The sequence below is a fragment of the Artibeus jamaicensis genome, unplaced genomic scaffold (genome assembly GCF_021234435.1).
Source record: "Artibeus jamaicensis isolate MK-2021 breed Jamaican fruit bat unplaced genomic scaffold, CSHL_Jam_final scaffold_1019, whole genome shotgun sequence".
Classification (NCBI taxonomy): Eukaryota; Metazoa; Chordata; class Mammalia; order Chiroptera; family Phyllostomidae; genus Artibeus; species Artibeus jamaicensis.
The window spans coordinates 22,275,760-22,292,035 of NW_026522025.1; the positions used below are offsets into that span (position 1 = coordinate 22,275,760).

The 16,276-nt window shown below is 37.7% G+C and overlaps 1 protein-coding gene across 1 annotated transcript in view; it reads right to left on the reverse strand.

Moving 5' to 3' along the window:
- Positions 1-16,276, reverse strand: part of SLC44A5 (solute carrier family 44 member 5) — a 126,359-nt gene that overhangs the window by 75,610 nt on the left and 34,473 nt on the right. Inside the window, exon 3 of the mRNA XM_037132819.2 lies at positions 6,785-6,858. Coding sequence (XP_036988714.2) covers positions 6,785-6,858 — 74 coding nt within the window. The remainder of the gene's footprint in view (positions 1-6,784; positions 6,859-16,276) is intronic.

Sequence of the window (16,276 nt, forward strand, 5' to 3'; positions counted from 1 at the left end):
CTAGAAGAACAGTGTGCCCTGACGGGTGTGGCTTGGTGGGTTGGGCGTTGTCCTGCAGGGAGGGCCTGGGGTCACCAGTTCCATTCCCGGTCAAGGCACATTCCTGGGTTACTGGCCAAGATAGCTGATATTTCTCTCCTACATTGATGTTTCTTTTTTTTTAAACATTGCTTTTTTTCTGTTTTAAAAATTATTTTATTTATTTTTAGAAAGGGGAAGGGAGGAAGAAAGAAAGAGAAAGAAACATGAATGTGCGGTTGCCTCTTGTGTACCCCCTACTGGGGGCCTGGCCTACAACCCAGGCATGTGCCCTGACTGGGAATTGAACCAGCAGCCCTTTGGTTTGCAGGCCGGCATTTAATCCACTGAGCCACACCAGCCAGGGCTGATGTTTCTCTCCCTCTTTTCCTCCCTTACTTCCTCTCTCTCAAAAAAAATAAATAAAATCTTTCAAAAAATAAATAAAAGTATAGTGTGTGACTTCCTGCCATAGTCACTCTCCATCACCAGCTTTCCTTAGAGTGAAATCTAGAATCATAACACCAAGCTCACAAACTACAACAACAGGATGCTTGGTGAAGCATAAATTAATTTTTTCAACTTTATTGATTTGTTTATTAGAGGAACTATTAACTGCTTCTCTGGATAGACAGAATCAAAACGTCATCTTGGAATTATCTGTGTACTTCAAAAGATCACCTTTTTAAAAGTATGGTTTCTCCCTTTCTCATATCCCTTGGAATGGGGAAAACCAATTTGTTCTGAGAAGGAAAGGATAAGATCCCTAACTTTTCTCTCTGAGATTTCAACTTAGGACAGAACCGACTGCCCCTGAACTAGATCTGTAGGCCAAATGAAATATAAAAGCCCCAAAGGGAAGCTGCCTTGAAAGCAGAAACTGGGCTGGGACCTTGGCTTCACATCAGGGCCTGAGAGTAGGGGTTGCCTATCGATACCAGTCGCACTCTGCGGAGCTCTCACCGAGCTTAGTGTGAAGAGGTAAAAAGTCACAGTCTTGGATCCTAGCGTAGAAACCACTGCAGTGATGGAACGATCCTGATGAGAAATCCGCAGAGAAATGATACCAATGGCATCAACTAAAGTGTCGGAGCTCCAGCAGACTATAAGGTATCTCTCCCCACCTAGAACTGGAAATAAACTGTTCTCTGCTTGGCATTTGGGGGCTACTTACAACAGGGAAGAGAATGAAAGGCTGGACTTCATTAAGCGATAAATGGAAAAGTAGACATGTGACTGCAGTATTACCCCAAAACAATTAATATAGACTTTAATACCAGAAAGGATAGGGTCAAGTTTGACCACATTTAATTACCATTTTAACTATTTTCTTTCTTCTTCTTCATTTCCTGAAGTATTTAAGACTGAATTATATAAACTTACTTCTTTCTGTACTTGGGACTTTCAGTCATACTATTTCCAGGTTCCCGTGATGGCCTTTCTTTAATTCTTCTTACTGATCTATAAATTACCTACATGTCAAGAATCTTTGCTGGGCCACATTGTTTTAGCTCATTTCTCTTTTGGAGAAGCAACCCCAAGCCTCACCAAATTCAAGGGGAAGCGGCACAGCCCTGACTTCTCAAAGGAAGGAATGGGAGAGAATTTTCAGGCATGTGTCAACATTACCAGAGTCCAGCCCCTGACAAGAACATTCTTACATCCCCTTCGCAATCCAATTCAGCAGGCTGACCCTCTCCAGGGGTCCTCGGGAGGCTCGGGCTCAAGGTCTGGCTCTCATCGCCTCACCCGCGTGAGGTCTGGGTACAGATGAAGGCCTTCAAAGTCGGTTCCTCTCCTAAAAATTATCTCATAGCTATATCACTGAATTCATTAGGTACATTTCTTATCTCCCACATTACCATTGGCATCAGTGTGCCAAACATTTTACGAATATGTAGCAAGATGCCCTTCCCTCCTCCTTCCAATTCCATTTTCCTCCCTTTCTTTTAAATTCTCTCAACACTCTCCTCACAACCCAAAGTGCTTCCGAACCTGGCTTCAGAACCATGCCTGTGTTTAAGTTTTGTTAAACCAGGTACTAAATTTTGCTCTGCTTATCTATTGTTGTTGCGCACCAACCACCCCCTCCCCGCCACCCCACTGCCATCCAATCTATTAGCTGAATACAACAATTCTATTTTGCTCATGATTTTGGGAGCTGGACATTTGGTGAAGCCTTAGGTGGGCCCCTTGGGATCCCTCATGCAGTCAGATGTTCACTGTGGCTTCAACCATTTCAAAACCCTACAGGGCTGATAGTAATTATCCATCCCCGGAAGCTCAGAGGAGCCTGTTGACCAAGACCCCTATGCATGGCCTCTTCATGTGGCTTGGGCTTCTCATAGCATGACAGAGTTCTAATCTAGTTTGCACTGATTTGCTTTTTTTTTTAAACTTCCTAGTGTCTCAACTAATAGTGATAATCATTCCTAAGGAGAATTAAAAAACAAAACAAACTTTGGAGCTGAACTCAAAGTGCTTTCTAAGTGAATACAACAAGAAAATAACTCACTCAACTGGAAATCCATTTGAAGAGAAAAAAGAATTATTGCATGTTAAAATTGTGCTATTATTGTATACATAATGTTAGCACAAGGATAGCAAGAGACAATTTGCATAAGAAATACTCCTATTCTTTTTTTCTAGTTAGCGAATAATTTAATAGCAACCATCAGTGAAGTAGGACAAAAAAGGGCTATTATTATAAATGTTTGTTAGATCTTACAAGGAGATTTGATTACCTTCTACCCATAATCCACTTCACCCACTTGAATAGAGTTTGTGCTTTTCATCAGTCAAATGTCAAGTGCCTTTGTTGCATGCTCACTAGCCATATTCCACATGAAGGGCAACAACCGGTTTTTCCTCAGCAGAATTTGTGAGAAACATAGCTGTCTTAGGGTAAAACATGGATTAAACATAAGCCTAAGAAGATCCTGACCTAACAAAATAGCTAAAGATGCCAAACAACTTGTAACACCAGTGAAACTGACTTAGCAACATTTTTTCTCAGGTAAAGGTATACATTCCTTCATGTTAAAAATTTCTTTAGGGAGAAAATGCAGACAACTGTAACTGAACAACAATAAAGTAACTTGTTAAAAAATCTTAAAAAAATTTTTTTATATTCCTGGTGACCTCTGCCAATTGTTTTCCTTCATTCTTCTTTTAGTCCAACATTGGACATAGCCAAAGAGTTAAATTCATCTTCGAAACAGTCTTGTAAGTCTATTTGCATTTCAGGTAAACAAAGTATGTATATTTAGTAAACTTGGTGAGCCACTCATTTTAATGCGCGGCCTCAGGATTAATTTGGGGGAATCGCTAAATTAATTCTATATGGAACACAGCTTTGCTTTAAGGAACACTTATCCTCTAATTTCCTTGCATGAATTAAGGCATTTACAGACTGAATCTGGAGACATTAAAGGGAAAGGGGCATTTCGTATCTTGTACCAGAGGGATAATGGTAGTGCTCCCAGCCCTTGCCTCCCCTGTCCCCACAGAACAGAGAGTGGCAGTGGCTGTCCGGGGCTCCTGTAAGGACAGAAGGAATTTCTCTGTGGATTGAGCAGACTGGCTCCGAAATAGAGAGAAGACACTTATCTGATTATGCCATAAAGCCTCCTAATGAAAAGATTCTGGGCACAGTAGGAGATCCTTATGAAGTTCCTGTATGCATTCAAACTATAACACCCAAAATTATGGGTTGCCATAGAAACAATAGAGTAAATTACATTTAAAAGCAATTTATTAAAATTCAGAACCACAGGTAGCAAAGGTACTGTCTAGTACTATTATGTAGCATTATTGGCGTAGCTGAATATTATTTCATTTACTCCTCACAATAGCTCTGCAAAGTAGGTAGTGTCTCTGTATTTCACAAATGAGAAATCTGAGGTGGAGAAACTAGCCCAAGTCTGCCAACTCATCTGAGGAAACCCCACAGCTGCCTGACACCCGTAGCTTCTTTTTCTTATGCAACCAATTTCAATTCTATAGCAAAAAGTAAAAACAAACAAAAAAATTACATTGACAAGAAAATGTGTCCCAAAGTTAGAGAAGCTAAAATGCCATTAGTTGCATAATAGAAAATTTCATTTTATTATAACATTCAATTTACGGATGGTGTATTATGCTAAAACTACATTGCTGTTTAGACATTAAAATGGTTTAAAGAAATACCAAAGGAACCTTCCAAAAGGCCCTAGAGTACATTAGTTTTGTGATTTATGTTCTTTTAGTCTTCTCTCCTTCCTTATCTTCCTGCTGTGCTTTTTTAATTTTCCAGTTCAGAGTAGTTTTTGCATTGTATTACTGAGATGATCTTCTGGAAATTACTTTCAATTGCTGTTCTCGAAGTATTTCTTTTAGTGGAAGATGGGACTGAAAAAGCAGGGAAGAGTATTTTCCATTGTTCCCTAGGTAGGCACAGCCTTCTTTCTGCCAATACATTTTATCCACATTAAGTCCAGGCATTAGTTCCTGGTATTAAAGCTATTATCTGACTTATATAGCTCCCACCCTAATAATAATAATATTCAAACTTCCTAGGTCAACATCCAAAGGAAAGGGCTTAGAGTCCCTGGGGGAAAATGTAATAAATTCATATGCAATTGCAAAAAAACTTTTTATAGAAAATATTCATACAGTTCCTTTGGTAATTTTTTTAAAAATCCAAATAAAGGATCTCTGTAATTTTTCCTTTTTATTTTCACTTTCACAGAAAAATCTTTAACCTAACAATAAGCAACAGGATCTCTCTTTCTGGTAGGCAAAGACAATAGCACTTTTTACCTGTCAATACATTTTCTGATGAAATTATTTTTTTTCTGCTTTTTTATTCTGCTACATGACCTTTAGATTTATTTCATCATATCACAAAATACTTTTCTTTGAAAGAAGACTGAAATTACATTAAACATCTTTATCAGTATTTCTTTACATTTCAGACTCTCCTTTCTATTACTGTTATCATAATACATCCCTCCCCCCACACCCCTGGGGGATTACTTACAGGAACCCCACGCACAAGAAAACCCATGGATGCTCAATCCCATGAATAAAATGGGGTATTATTTGCATATAACCTATGCATATTCTCTCTTAGTCTGGTAGAACTCTTAATAATTTCTCCTTCTTTTAAATTTTTTTTACAAAAAGTTACTTATCTATTATCTCAAATGATCTAGGCCCTAGTTCTTATTAGTAAATAGTAACATGAACATAATTAGCTGCACCAACTTACACCATACACCAAAACAAATTCAAAGTGGATAAAAGACTTAAATATAAACCGTGACACTATTAAAGTTCTAGAGGAAAACATCGGCAAGAAAATCTCAGATATTTTACGCAGCAACATTTTTACTGATATGTCCCCTAGAGCAAGGAATATAAAGGAAAGAATAAACAAATGGGATCTCGTCAAAATAAAAAGCTTCTGCATGGCTAAGGAAAACAGTATTAAATTAGCAAGACAACCAACTGTATGGGAAAATATATTTGCCAATGATACCTCAGAAAAAGGTTTAATCTCCAAAATATACAAAGAACTTACACGACTCCACTCTAGGAGGACATAGAACCCAATTAAAAAATGAGAAAAGGACTTGAACAGACACTTCTCCAAGGAGGACATACAGAATATCCAGAGACATATGAAGAGATGTTCAATATCGTTAGCTATCAGAGAGATGCAAATTAAAACCACAATGAGATACCACTTTATACCAGTCAGCATGGCTATCATAAATAAAGCAACAAACAACAAATGTTGGAGAGGGAGTGGAGAAATGGGGTGCTTAGTTCACTGTTGGTGGGATTGTAGACTGGTACAGCCATTGTGGAAAACAGTATGGAATTTTCTCAGAAAACTAAAAATCGACCTGCCTTTTGACCCAGCAATTCCACTGCTAGGATTATATCCCAAGAATACTAACACATCAACATCAAAGAACCTATGCACCACAATGTTCATAGCAGCACAATTTACAATAGCCAAGAGTTGGAAACAACCTAGGTGCCTGTCAATAAATGAATGGATCAAAAAATTGTGGTACATACACACAATGGAATTCTATGCAGCAGAGAGAAAGAAGGAGCTACTACCCTTTGCAACAACATGGATGGAACTGGAAAGCATTATGCTGAGTGAAATAGGCCAGGTGCTGAAAGACAAATACCATATGATCTCACCTTTAACAGGAAGCTAAACAACAAAATAAACAAGCAAGCAGAATAAAAACAAAGACACTGAAATAGAGAACAAGGGGACAGTGACCAGAGGGGAGAGGGAAGGAAATTTAAGGGGGAAAGGGGGAGGGATTTGGGGGAACAAATGTGAGGGACGCAGGGACGAGGGCTGGGGGGGTGGGGGGAGGTGGGGAGCGTGGTACGGGGGGGGGTTGGATGGGAGGAATAGACAAAAAACTGTACTTAAAAAATAACTAAATAAAAAAATGAGAGAAAAAAAGAATTTCAAAAGTAAAAATGATTCAAAAGAAACCATAGCTTTTCTTTCATTCTTTATCATTGTATTTACTTAACCAAGTTGGGCTTTCCTTGGAGAAACTATTTTGTGATTTATTTTCATTGCATCTGCTACCCAGTGAGTCCTGGTAAGCCACATTCTCTCCAGAAAAGATAACAGTCGAAAATAAGATGGCTTTGGGGAGAAAATGATTAATGTTAAAAGTATGACATTGACTTAGTTACTCCATTGGCAAATGTTAAAAAATCTCCTATACCTACATTTACTCACCTATCAGTCCTAAAAAAATGTAGCCAATGATGAACAGTATGAAGATTATGCAGCACAGAACATCTGTACAACCCCTAAAGACAAAGAAAGAATAAAGAATTAAAAGAGGTACATGATGAATTCTTGTTTACTGCACAAAATATAACTATGGCATTTTACATCCAATAATTCTGAAAGGTAGATCACTTGTATTTCTGCAGGCAAAGACTCTACAGCAATCAAGGGGTCATAATTTCATGACTAAAGCAGCTCCGCCAGAATTCTTAGTATTTGTTCTTTCTGGTTTTTATTTGTAAAAATGTATTTAAAGATAAGATTATACCAACATCAAGCAATGATCTTTTATCAGAAACTGAGATTTAAGCTATGGTATGCATATTTTTTAAAAAATCAGCTCTTAGCCCTGGCTGGTGTATCTCAGTGGTTTGAGTACAAGCCTGTGAACCAAAGGGTCAGTAGTTTGATTCCAGTCCCAGTCAGGGCACATGCCTGGGTTGCAGGCCAGTTCCCAGCAGGGGATGCACAAGAGGCAACCATACATTGATATTTCTCTCCCTCTCTCCTTCCCTTCCCCTCTAAAGATAAATAAATAAAATAGTTTTAAAAATCAGCTCTTTTCTATTCCTTCCTGTCTCTATTTTTTCCTACATACACACTTAAGGACACTATTGTTAAATGAAGGACTAACTACATGAATTTTCTATGGGTTGTTAAATGAAGGACTAACTACATGAATTTTCTATGGGAAGTAGTTACAACTATTCTTATTACTCAGAACTAATTTTTACAGCCATCCTATAATCTAGATACCATCGGATTAGGTTTAGAGAAAATTTGGCTCATAGACATTCAGTGATCTGCCAGGATCCAGCAGGGATACTTGAGGTTTTCAACTACAGTATTTCCTATCCCCAAATTATAGCTTGTTCAGCTTCTAAATGGCCTGGAAAGTAAAAGCTCCACCCTGAAAGTGAGAAACAATGCAACATTCTGTATTTGAAACTTCATGAAGAATCTATTAGTAAAGAAAAAAATCAACGTGTCTGACAGGATTAAAAACTGCACATGAGAAATCTCTTAGCAAAAACTTTCTCTTCAGGGCAAATGGACATGCTCTACTAATTTAGCACAAGCAGGTTGAAGTTACACACTATTTTTAGCAGTGTAGTAGTAATAATAATAAATAATAATTGTACAGTAACAGACACAGTTATATCTTACATTGACAAAGCCCTATCGTGCCTTTATTGCTTTCACTGTAAATTTTCTAAGAATACCACTAGGTTGTTTGTGGTGTTAAAATGAGTTAATTTACCTGAGGCCTGCGAGAGAGGTAGTTACTAAGGCAGGCAACTATCTAGGTCTCCAATGCTGAACCTTTTTCATTTAGTTGTTATGATTAAATTTTTTTGTAAAGATTCAAATTAGCCGTAGGTGAAAGTCCACACACATCCCTACTACCCCAAATAGGAAATGCACCTTTCACAGAGAAAGGTATTTATGGCCAATGCATACACAAACTATCATTTGTTGAAATCCAGTTTCGACCAGGAATTTGGGTTGGATTTAAAAATTATAAGAAGAATAATAAAACAAGAAGAAAACAGAGCCCCAGTTACAGGAGGGTTTTTTGGTTTGTTTTGTTTTTTTGTTAACAACTGTTGAAAGCGAAAATCAGCGTGGGGGTGAAAAAGGTATCTCTGGCTCACCTGCGTTCTCAAACATGCTAATCAAGATCAGGTGCTTGTTCTGTTCTGTTAGAACAATTGTTAAATAGCTCAGCACCTAATAAGAAGTGCCTGCAGGTGAGGAGCTAAAGGAGAGAAAACTAGAACACGAGAGTGCTTTAATTAGAAGTCTTCCTGTTGTCAAGGCCTTTGTGTGTGATCATAACGACCAGGAGGAGGGCGAGACGGATGAGACCAGACGCACGAGCCAGGTTATATATCCACATGCTTATAGTTGTATACTTACATTATATATAATATAGACTGTAATGCATATTTAATTTTTATTTATTTACTTTTTTAGAGAGGGGGAAGGGAGGGAGAAAGAGAGGGAGAGAAACATCCATGTGTGGTTGCCTGTTATGTGGCCCCCACTGGAGACCTGGCCTGTAACCCAGGCATGTGTCCTGACTGGGAATCGAAGCAGAGACCCTTTAGTTCGCAGCCCACACTCAATCCACTGAGCTACACCAGCCAGGGCTGTAATGCATATTTACAATGACCTAATTTGACATAGTATTATAATGTTATGTATGTGTAATGTCATTATGTATTAAGCACAGGAAGAGATAAACATGCATACTAGGAAGATGAATGAAAGAAACTTTGCCAATTTCGATAGAATGAGCACCAGGAAAGCAGCAGGGCACAAAAGGAAGTTGATACAAAAATAAAACCCACACTCCCCAGCTTCAGGCACTGATGAATGGGCCCCAGCTGCAGTTATGGTTCCATATGGGGTGTTACACTACCCTTTCTACTTCTTTTTGGTGCCAAGGACACACTGCACTACCCGGGACTGCTAGGCGCCCACACAACCATTCCCCCCAGAAGTCTCTCACAGTGGTGGGATAGCATTTCTCAATAATTCACACACTGAGGTGTCTGAGAGTCTGTGATGGGACCAGGGAGGATAATGTAGTCAAGTCTGTTTTGCTTTTCAGGTGCACAGCTTTGGAAAAACAGCAGACAATACCCCAAGGCCAGACTGGTTCATTTTATTTTATTTAGAAAAAGAAGAATGTTGAACAAAGTGAAATTATAAATAGGAAATTCAAGTGTCTCAAAAATCAGAAAAGTTATTCTAGATAAAACATTTGTGTTTCTTATTTTGTTCCTCTAGTGATTGGATTTCCTTTGTTACTTTAAAATGTTCCTTTTGAAAATAGGTGTATGTGTGCACGTGTGTGTATGTGTTTACTTTCAGGTAACTACAATTAGTGGCCATTTTCTCTATTAATCCATTTGTTTCTCCCCCTTCCCATGGACATATGCCCTTCAGAAAACAATTTTGCTTAGAATATCGAATTTTAACAAAATATAAAAAGTAGCTTAGGCACCATTTTGTGAGTCAGGAACATAGCAGAAGCTTAATTCAAGTTTTCAGAACTTGTAACGCCTCATCATTGTTCCTTGCCTTTGGTTTCAGGGCATCTGTAACTATCCTATGTGTTCTGTAAGAAATGGGTTATTTTAAAAAACAAGGATTTCATTTGGTTAAATCTTCAAGTCTCTCAAGACAGCTGTTAAGGCAACTGAGTGATACACAGCACCTGGTTGAAAATCATTCTGAATCCTATTCCAGCTAGAGGCTTGTCATTGTTATACCTTTTCCTCAGGTAGATTCATTTTTTTTCTTTCATAGCAAGCACTAAGAACCACTGTACCAATCATTGTACAAAAGTGGGTTACTGCCCCCTGGGTCCCAGAAAGAAGGCAGAAAGAACATGTTGCAGAGAAATATGCCCCCAAACCTCTCCCTCCAAATCAAAGTCCAATTTTTTCAAAATAAGCTGCTCACTCTCTACTAACAACCTTTATTCAGATTGAGGTACCCTGGCATAAAAGCAGTTTTAAAGTCAAACTACAAAACTACCATTAATACTTTAGATATATTTTTCCAAAGTATAGTAAGAATAGGATCACAACTATGTATTCATTTGCACACTTCCCTTCCCCTCCTCTTTCTAACCCACAAATACAGAATGCCTTTAGTCACCTCAACGTAAAATCTGCAGAGCTTCTTTTGACTTTCCCTTTTTTTAGCTTATCTTTTATATTCAATCGACAAGTTCTTTTGACTCCATCTCTTTGATGTGGCTTCCATTCATCCCATCCCTTCTTTTCTCTTACTACTGCCTGGACTCAGTCCTGATTCTCTTCTCTTCAAACTCTTGCCACAGTCTCCTAATTGGGCCCCTGCATGCAGTCTCAGCCTGGTCCAAACCATTCTGCCCATTTTGGACATCACTGATATGGGATGACATCACTTTATTGTTTAAAAACTGCAGTGTTTCTTCACCTTTGAAAAATCTCCAGATGTCTTACCTGTCTGTTTAAGAGCCTACAAGTTCAATCCTACTTCCAGTCCCAGGCTATTTTTCTAGCTTCATCTCCCTCTATTCTTCTCAATGTATTTCAACCAACTTGAACTTTTTTATTCGTTGAATACACCATAAAGTCTCCTATAATGGCACTCAGGACACTTTGCTCATGGCCCCTTCAGATTCTGCCTCTGAAATAGCCATATGTTCCAATTTCTTTTCTTTTTTTTTTAGATTTAATTTATTCTTAGAGAAAAAGGAAGCAAGGGACACAGAGAGGCAGAGAAACATCCATGTGAGAGAGAAATAATGACCAGTTGCCTCCGGCATGCCCTAACCATGAAGGGGGGTCCACAACCCAGGCATGTGACTTGACTGGGTATTGACTTGGGACTTTTTGCTTTGCCGGTGACACCCAGCCAACTGAGCTACACTGGTCAGCACCAGATATCCTAATTTCTAAGGAACAGCCAGGGTTTACATTATTGTCCTGCTGTAACCATGAACAATGAGCCCTTTTATTCTCAAAAGCACCCCAGTGTGGATCTCTATCTACTAAAATCCCATTCTTCATATGGTAGGATTCCCTTCTTTTTTAGGGCTGATACTCCATTGTATGTATATGCTGTATTTTTAAACCCACTTATTTTTCAATGCACACTTAAGCTGCTTCCATATCTTGGCTATCACAGGTAATGACTGTGGGAGTGCAGATATCTATCTGAGACCCTGACTACAATTATTTTGCATTCGACAACATGGATAACTCTGGAGGACATTAAGCTGAGGGAGATAAGCCAATCATAGAAGGAGAAATACTGCATGATCCCACATGCATAAAATAACTAAAGTAGTCAAGCTCAAAAAAGTAAAATAAAGTGGTCACAAGCAATAGAAACAAAAAGTAGAATGGTAGATGCCAATGGCTGGAGGAGGAGCAAATGGGGAGCTAATGTTCAATTGGTATAATTTTCAATTATGCAAGATGAGTAAGTTCTGAAGGTCTATAATACAATAGTGTGCCTACCCTTAACAAAACTGTCTTGACTGCTGAAAATTTGGGTAAAAGGGTAGGCCTCCTATTAGGTGTTCTCACCACAATAAAAAAATACACACAACTTGATAAACATAGTAAACTGTTTGATGCCACATGGTATATGAATGAAAAATTTTGGGTATCAAGTAAGTGAATGTAAATATTTTTAAATTTTTTAAAATTAAAAAAATTTAAAATATCATCTTTTAAACCAATTCAAATGACACCTAAGGTTCCAACTAAAAGAGATCCCTCTCATCTCTGTAGACTTACAGAAACTTGCTTGTACATATCTTAGCAGTTATCTTCCATTTATTATAACCCAAGGGAATTACCTTTTATTTATTATAATCTGGATTAGCAAGTGGCAAACTATAGCTTATGGGCCAAATCTGGCCTGCCGCTGCTGGTTTTTGTATGGCTTGACAGCTAAAGATGAACTTTACATTTTTAAGTGGTTTTAAAAACAAAAGAAGAATATTTTGACATGGGAATTATACAAAATTCAAATTTCAATGTCCATAAATGAATTTTTAAATAGGCACACTTGTCCATGTATATATTCATGTGGCTACTTTTGTGCTGCAACAGCTGTTTCAAGCAGTTGTGATATAAACCATCTGGCCACAAAGCCTAAAATATTTACTACCTGGACCTTTAGAGAAAAGTTTGCTTGCTGATTTCTAACCTAAACCATATAGTCCTCTATGGCAGCATTTAGCACAGAGCCTTACATGCTTAAAGACATACAGACATCTAAATCCCATGAATTATTAGTAAGCACACCTCAAGCTGATAGGCTAATACATCATGAACAGACCCTGCTGAAATTCATAGTGCTGTTTCAAATTTCAGATTCTAGGGACAGAGGGGCCTTATATGGTAAATGTTCTGTCTAGGGAATTCAATTTTTGGTCAAGCTTTCTTTTTTTATTTAATTATTTTTCAACTACAGTATTCTTTTACTCCCATCCCAGCCCATCCCTCATGCCCCCCACCTCCCTCCCATTTCCACCACCCTTAGTTGTTGTCCATGTGTCCTTTATACTAGTTCCTGTAAATCCTTCCCCTTTTCCCCTGAAATTCCCTCCCCTCTCCCCACTGGTTGCTGTCCCCCTGTTCTCTATTTCAGTGTCATTGTTTTTATTTTGCTTGCTTGCTTGTTTTGCTGTTTAGCTTCCTGTTAAAGGTGAGATCATATGGTATTTGTCTTTCACCACCTGGCTTAAATAAATTCAAGGTGGATAAAAGACTTAAATATAAGCCATGAAACCATTAAAGTCCTAGAGAAGAACATTGGCAAGAAAATCTCAGATATTTCATGCAGCAACTTTTTTACTGATATGTCCCCTAGAGCAAGGGACATAAAGGAAAGAATAAACAAATGGGATCTCATCAAAATAAAAAGCTTCTGTGTGGCTAAAGAAAACAGTATTAAAATAAAAAGACAACCAACTGTATGGGAAAACATAATTGCCAATGATACCTCAGACAAGGGTTTAATCTCCAAAATATACAAAGAACTTACAGGACTCCAGTCTAAGAAGACAACTAACCCAATTAAAAAATGGGAAAAGGACTTGAATAGACACTTCTCCAAGGAAGACATACAGAGGATCCAGAGACACAATTTTTGGTCAAGCTTAAGCCTGCCATCTGGACTTTACTGTCTCCAGTAAAATCATCAAAAAAAAAAAAAAAAGCCATTAGATGCATGCAATTCAGAGGTAGTAAGAGAATTTTCTCTGTTAAGTGCATGTTTCAATTCCACATTAGTTCTTATTTTTTAACAACTGTCATTTTGCTTCCTTTTCAGGGACAGCTTTTTACCTTCACTCAGAAATTGATTCATTTACTGGTTTTCTTTCTTTTTGGCAGATAAAATTCGAATGATATCAACCTTCCTGAAAGGTCATTAATATCAAGTATAAGGGCGAGAACAGAAGTCCTAAAAGTCATTATGCCTGACAGATCATCCATTCTGCCTAATGAGTCAGTTTAGGAACTGTCCACTGCTAGTGATTCTCGTGGAACAATCTCCTCTCATTTGAAAGTTTTTGGTGTCACCTGGGTGCATCTGTCTACGATACGGCAGCATTTACAATCCACAGTCCAGAAGCAACGCTCCTCTGTGGTTTTCTGCTGGCACCTGCCTGATGCCATTCAGTCATTTGTTGCTGCTCAGGTTCTTATGGCAAGAGTCTGCTCCAGCATGTAGAATGAATGACTGCTTCATTTCCCAGAGGCTTTATGATAGGACAATGCACTGGGGGGCCCTCTTCCAATCTTCACCAAAATACACTTGGCAAACTATAGTGTGCCTTGAATTGGACAGATTACCTGAGCTGATGCTAATTAGTCAGCAGACTAATAAGACTAAAGTAGACTAAGTAGACTAATTAGACTAATCAGACTAAAACACTTGGGGCTGTTTGAGGGTCAAGTTCTATGTAAGTTTAAGAACTACTGTAGGTCTCTTCCTCCACTCCTGACCAGTTGTGTGGAGAATCTGGTGATTTTGTGACAGGAGCATTCTCTAAGAGCTTGTATTTGAAGAGTTAATTGTATTCCTCCTTGTTGTTCTAGCTTCTCTTCCCCTTCTCATACACATTGTCTGAAAGTACCCAGGCTCTGGCTGGGTAGCTCAGTTGATTAAAGCATCATCCTGATACACCAAGGTTGTGGGTTCTGTCCTCAGTGAGGGCACATACAACAAGCAACCAATGAATGCATAAATAAGTGGAACAACAAATTGATCTCTCTCTCAAATCAATAAAAAATACAAAAATTTAAAAGTTCTCTATTTTTCCTTTCCCACAGATTTAGATCAGGCCATACAGCCCTTTTGTGTCTGTGGAAGCTGACATTTCAGAAATGAGTAAGTTACACTGGCTATTTCTACAAGTTTAATAAGAGGTTAAAGATCACCTTGAAGAATTTTGCTGTTACTAGAATCAGAAACTTAATAAGAAAGCACAAATGAGCTTTTTATAACATGACCTTGTATTTCCAAGTGTTCAATATTAATGCAAGTTTTTCAAGTCTCTTAAAAATATTTAAGGATTACTTCAAGGTTACATCTATCTTAGAAGATGATTTTGGCATTCAATCATTGAGCAAGAAGTGTTAATTATGTGGAATTATTGCTTCTTAGCATATTTAAACTGGTGCTGAGAAATAAAATATACCAAATAACTCCATACCCTCAAAATTATAGGATATTAATGTTATTCAGATTGATTAGATCATATAATGATATTTGAGTATTGTACATGTGTTATTAAGGTTTTCTGAATAATTGGATTTTTATAGCTTCTCTTTCCTCTATGGTTAATTTTTTCTTCTATCCTGTTTGCATTTGGGTTTCCATTGCCTTGAGAAAGTAGTGGTTGTGATTTATATTTTCTACTTATAAAGGGGAAAGATAACCTCATTTTTTTTACATAGAGAAGTTTAAGTGATGCCTATATAAATGTCTCTTTTGTTTAAGATGGGACTAAGTCAAACAAAATTGGTCTTACTATGTTATTCATCATCTTTGTAAAACTTGCACAATATTCAAGAACCTGTCAGTGGGTGGATGCTACTCTACATATTGCTAGTAAAGTGAGAGCTGGATCACAGTTTTTACCCAAATTACATATGCATCAAATTGTAGGAGAAATGCCAGGAGATCCACCTTAGAACAGTGCTGGGATGTCAGTCCAAAGTTATTAACTAAATTTGCAGGGAATGCGGATCAATTTAGAGTGCCCTTTGAACTTCTTGGAATACATTGGAATTCTTTCTACACAGAAACACAGAGTAGGTGCTCAAAAATATTTGTTGAAATAATGAAGTGCTAAAAAGTGTCATGTCTTGGATGGCTATTAAATTTCAGCTATTAAAATGAAAATACTCATGTCTCCTAATAATTATATGATAAAGAGTTAATATTTTACTGATCAAAGGTATCCATATTAAAGTGAGGAAATTACTATTTGTTACACAAAATTTTAAAATAAAAATTGTGCCAACTTATGATAGGAGACTAAGAAAGCCACATGTTTTGTGTTGTAGTAATTTCTAGTAATTTATACCATAAAAATATGTAGAGATGTGGAAAGAATTTATTTATAAAAATTTATTTTATTTTTATTTTTTAAATATATTTTATTGATTATACCATTAGTTCTATTTCCCCCTTCATTCCCCTCCACCATGCACACCCCCTCCCCCACCATTCCCCCTTCAGTTTATGACCACATGTTTCAAGTTCTTTACATTCTATGTTTCCCATACTATTCTTGCCCTCCCCCTATCTTTTTTCTACCTACCGTCTATGCTACTTATTTTCTGTACCTTCCCCCCACCTTCTCCTTCTCCTACTCCCCTGTTGCTAACCCTTCATGGGATCTTTATTTCT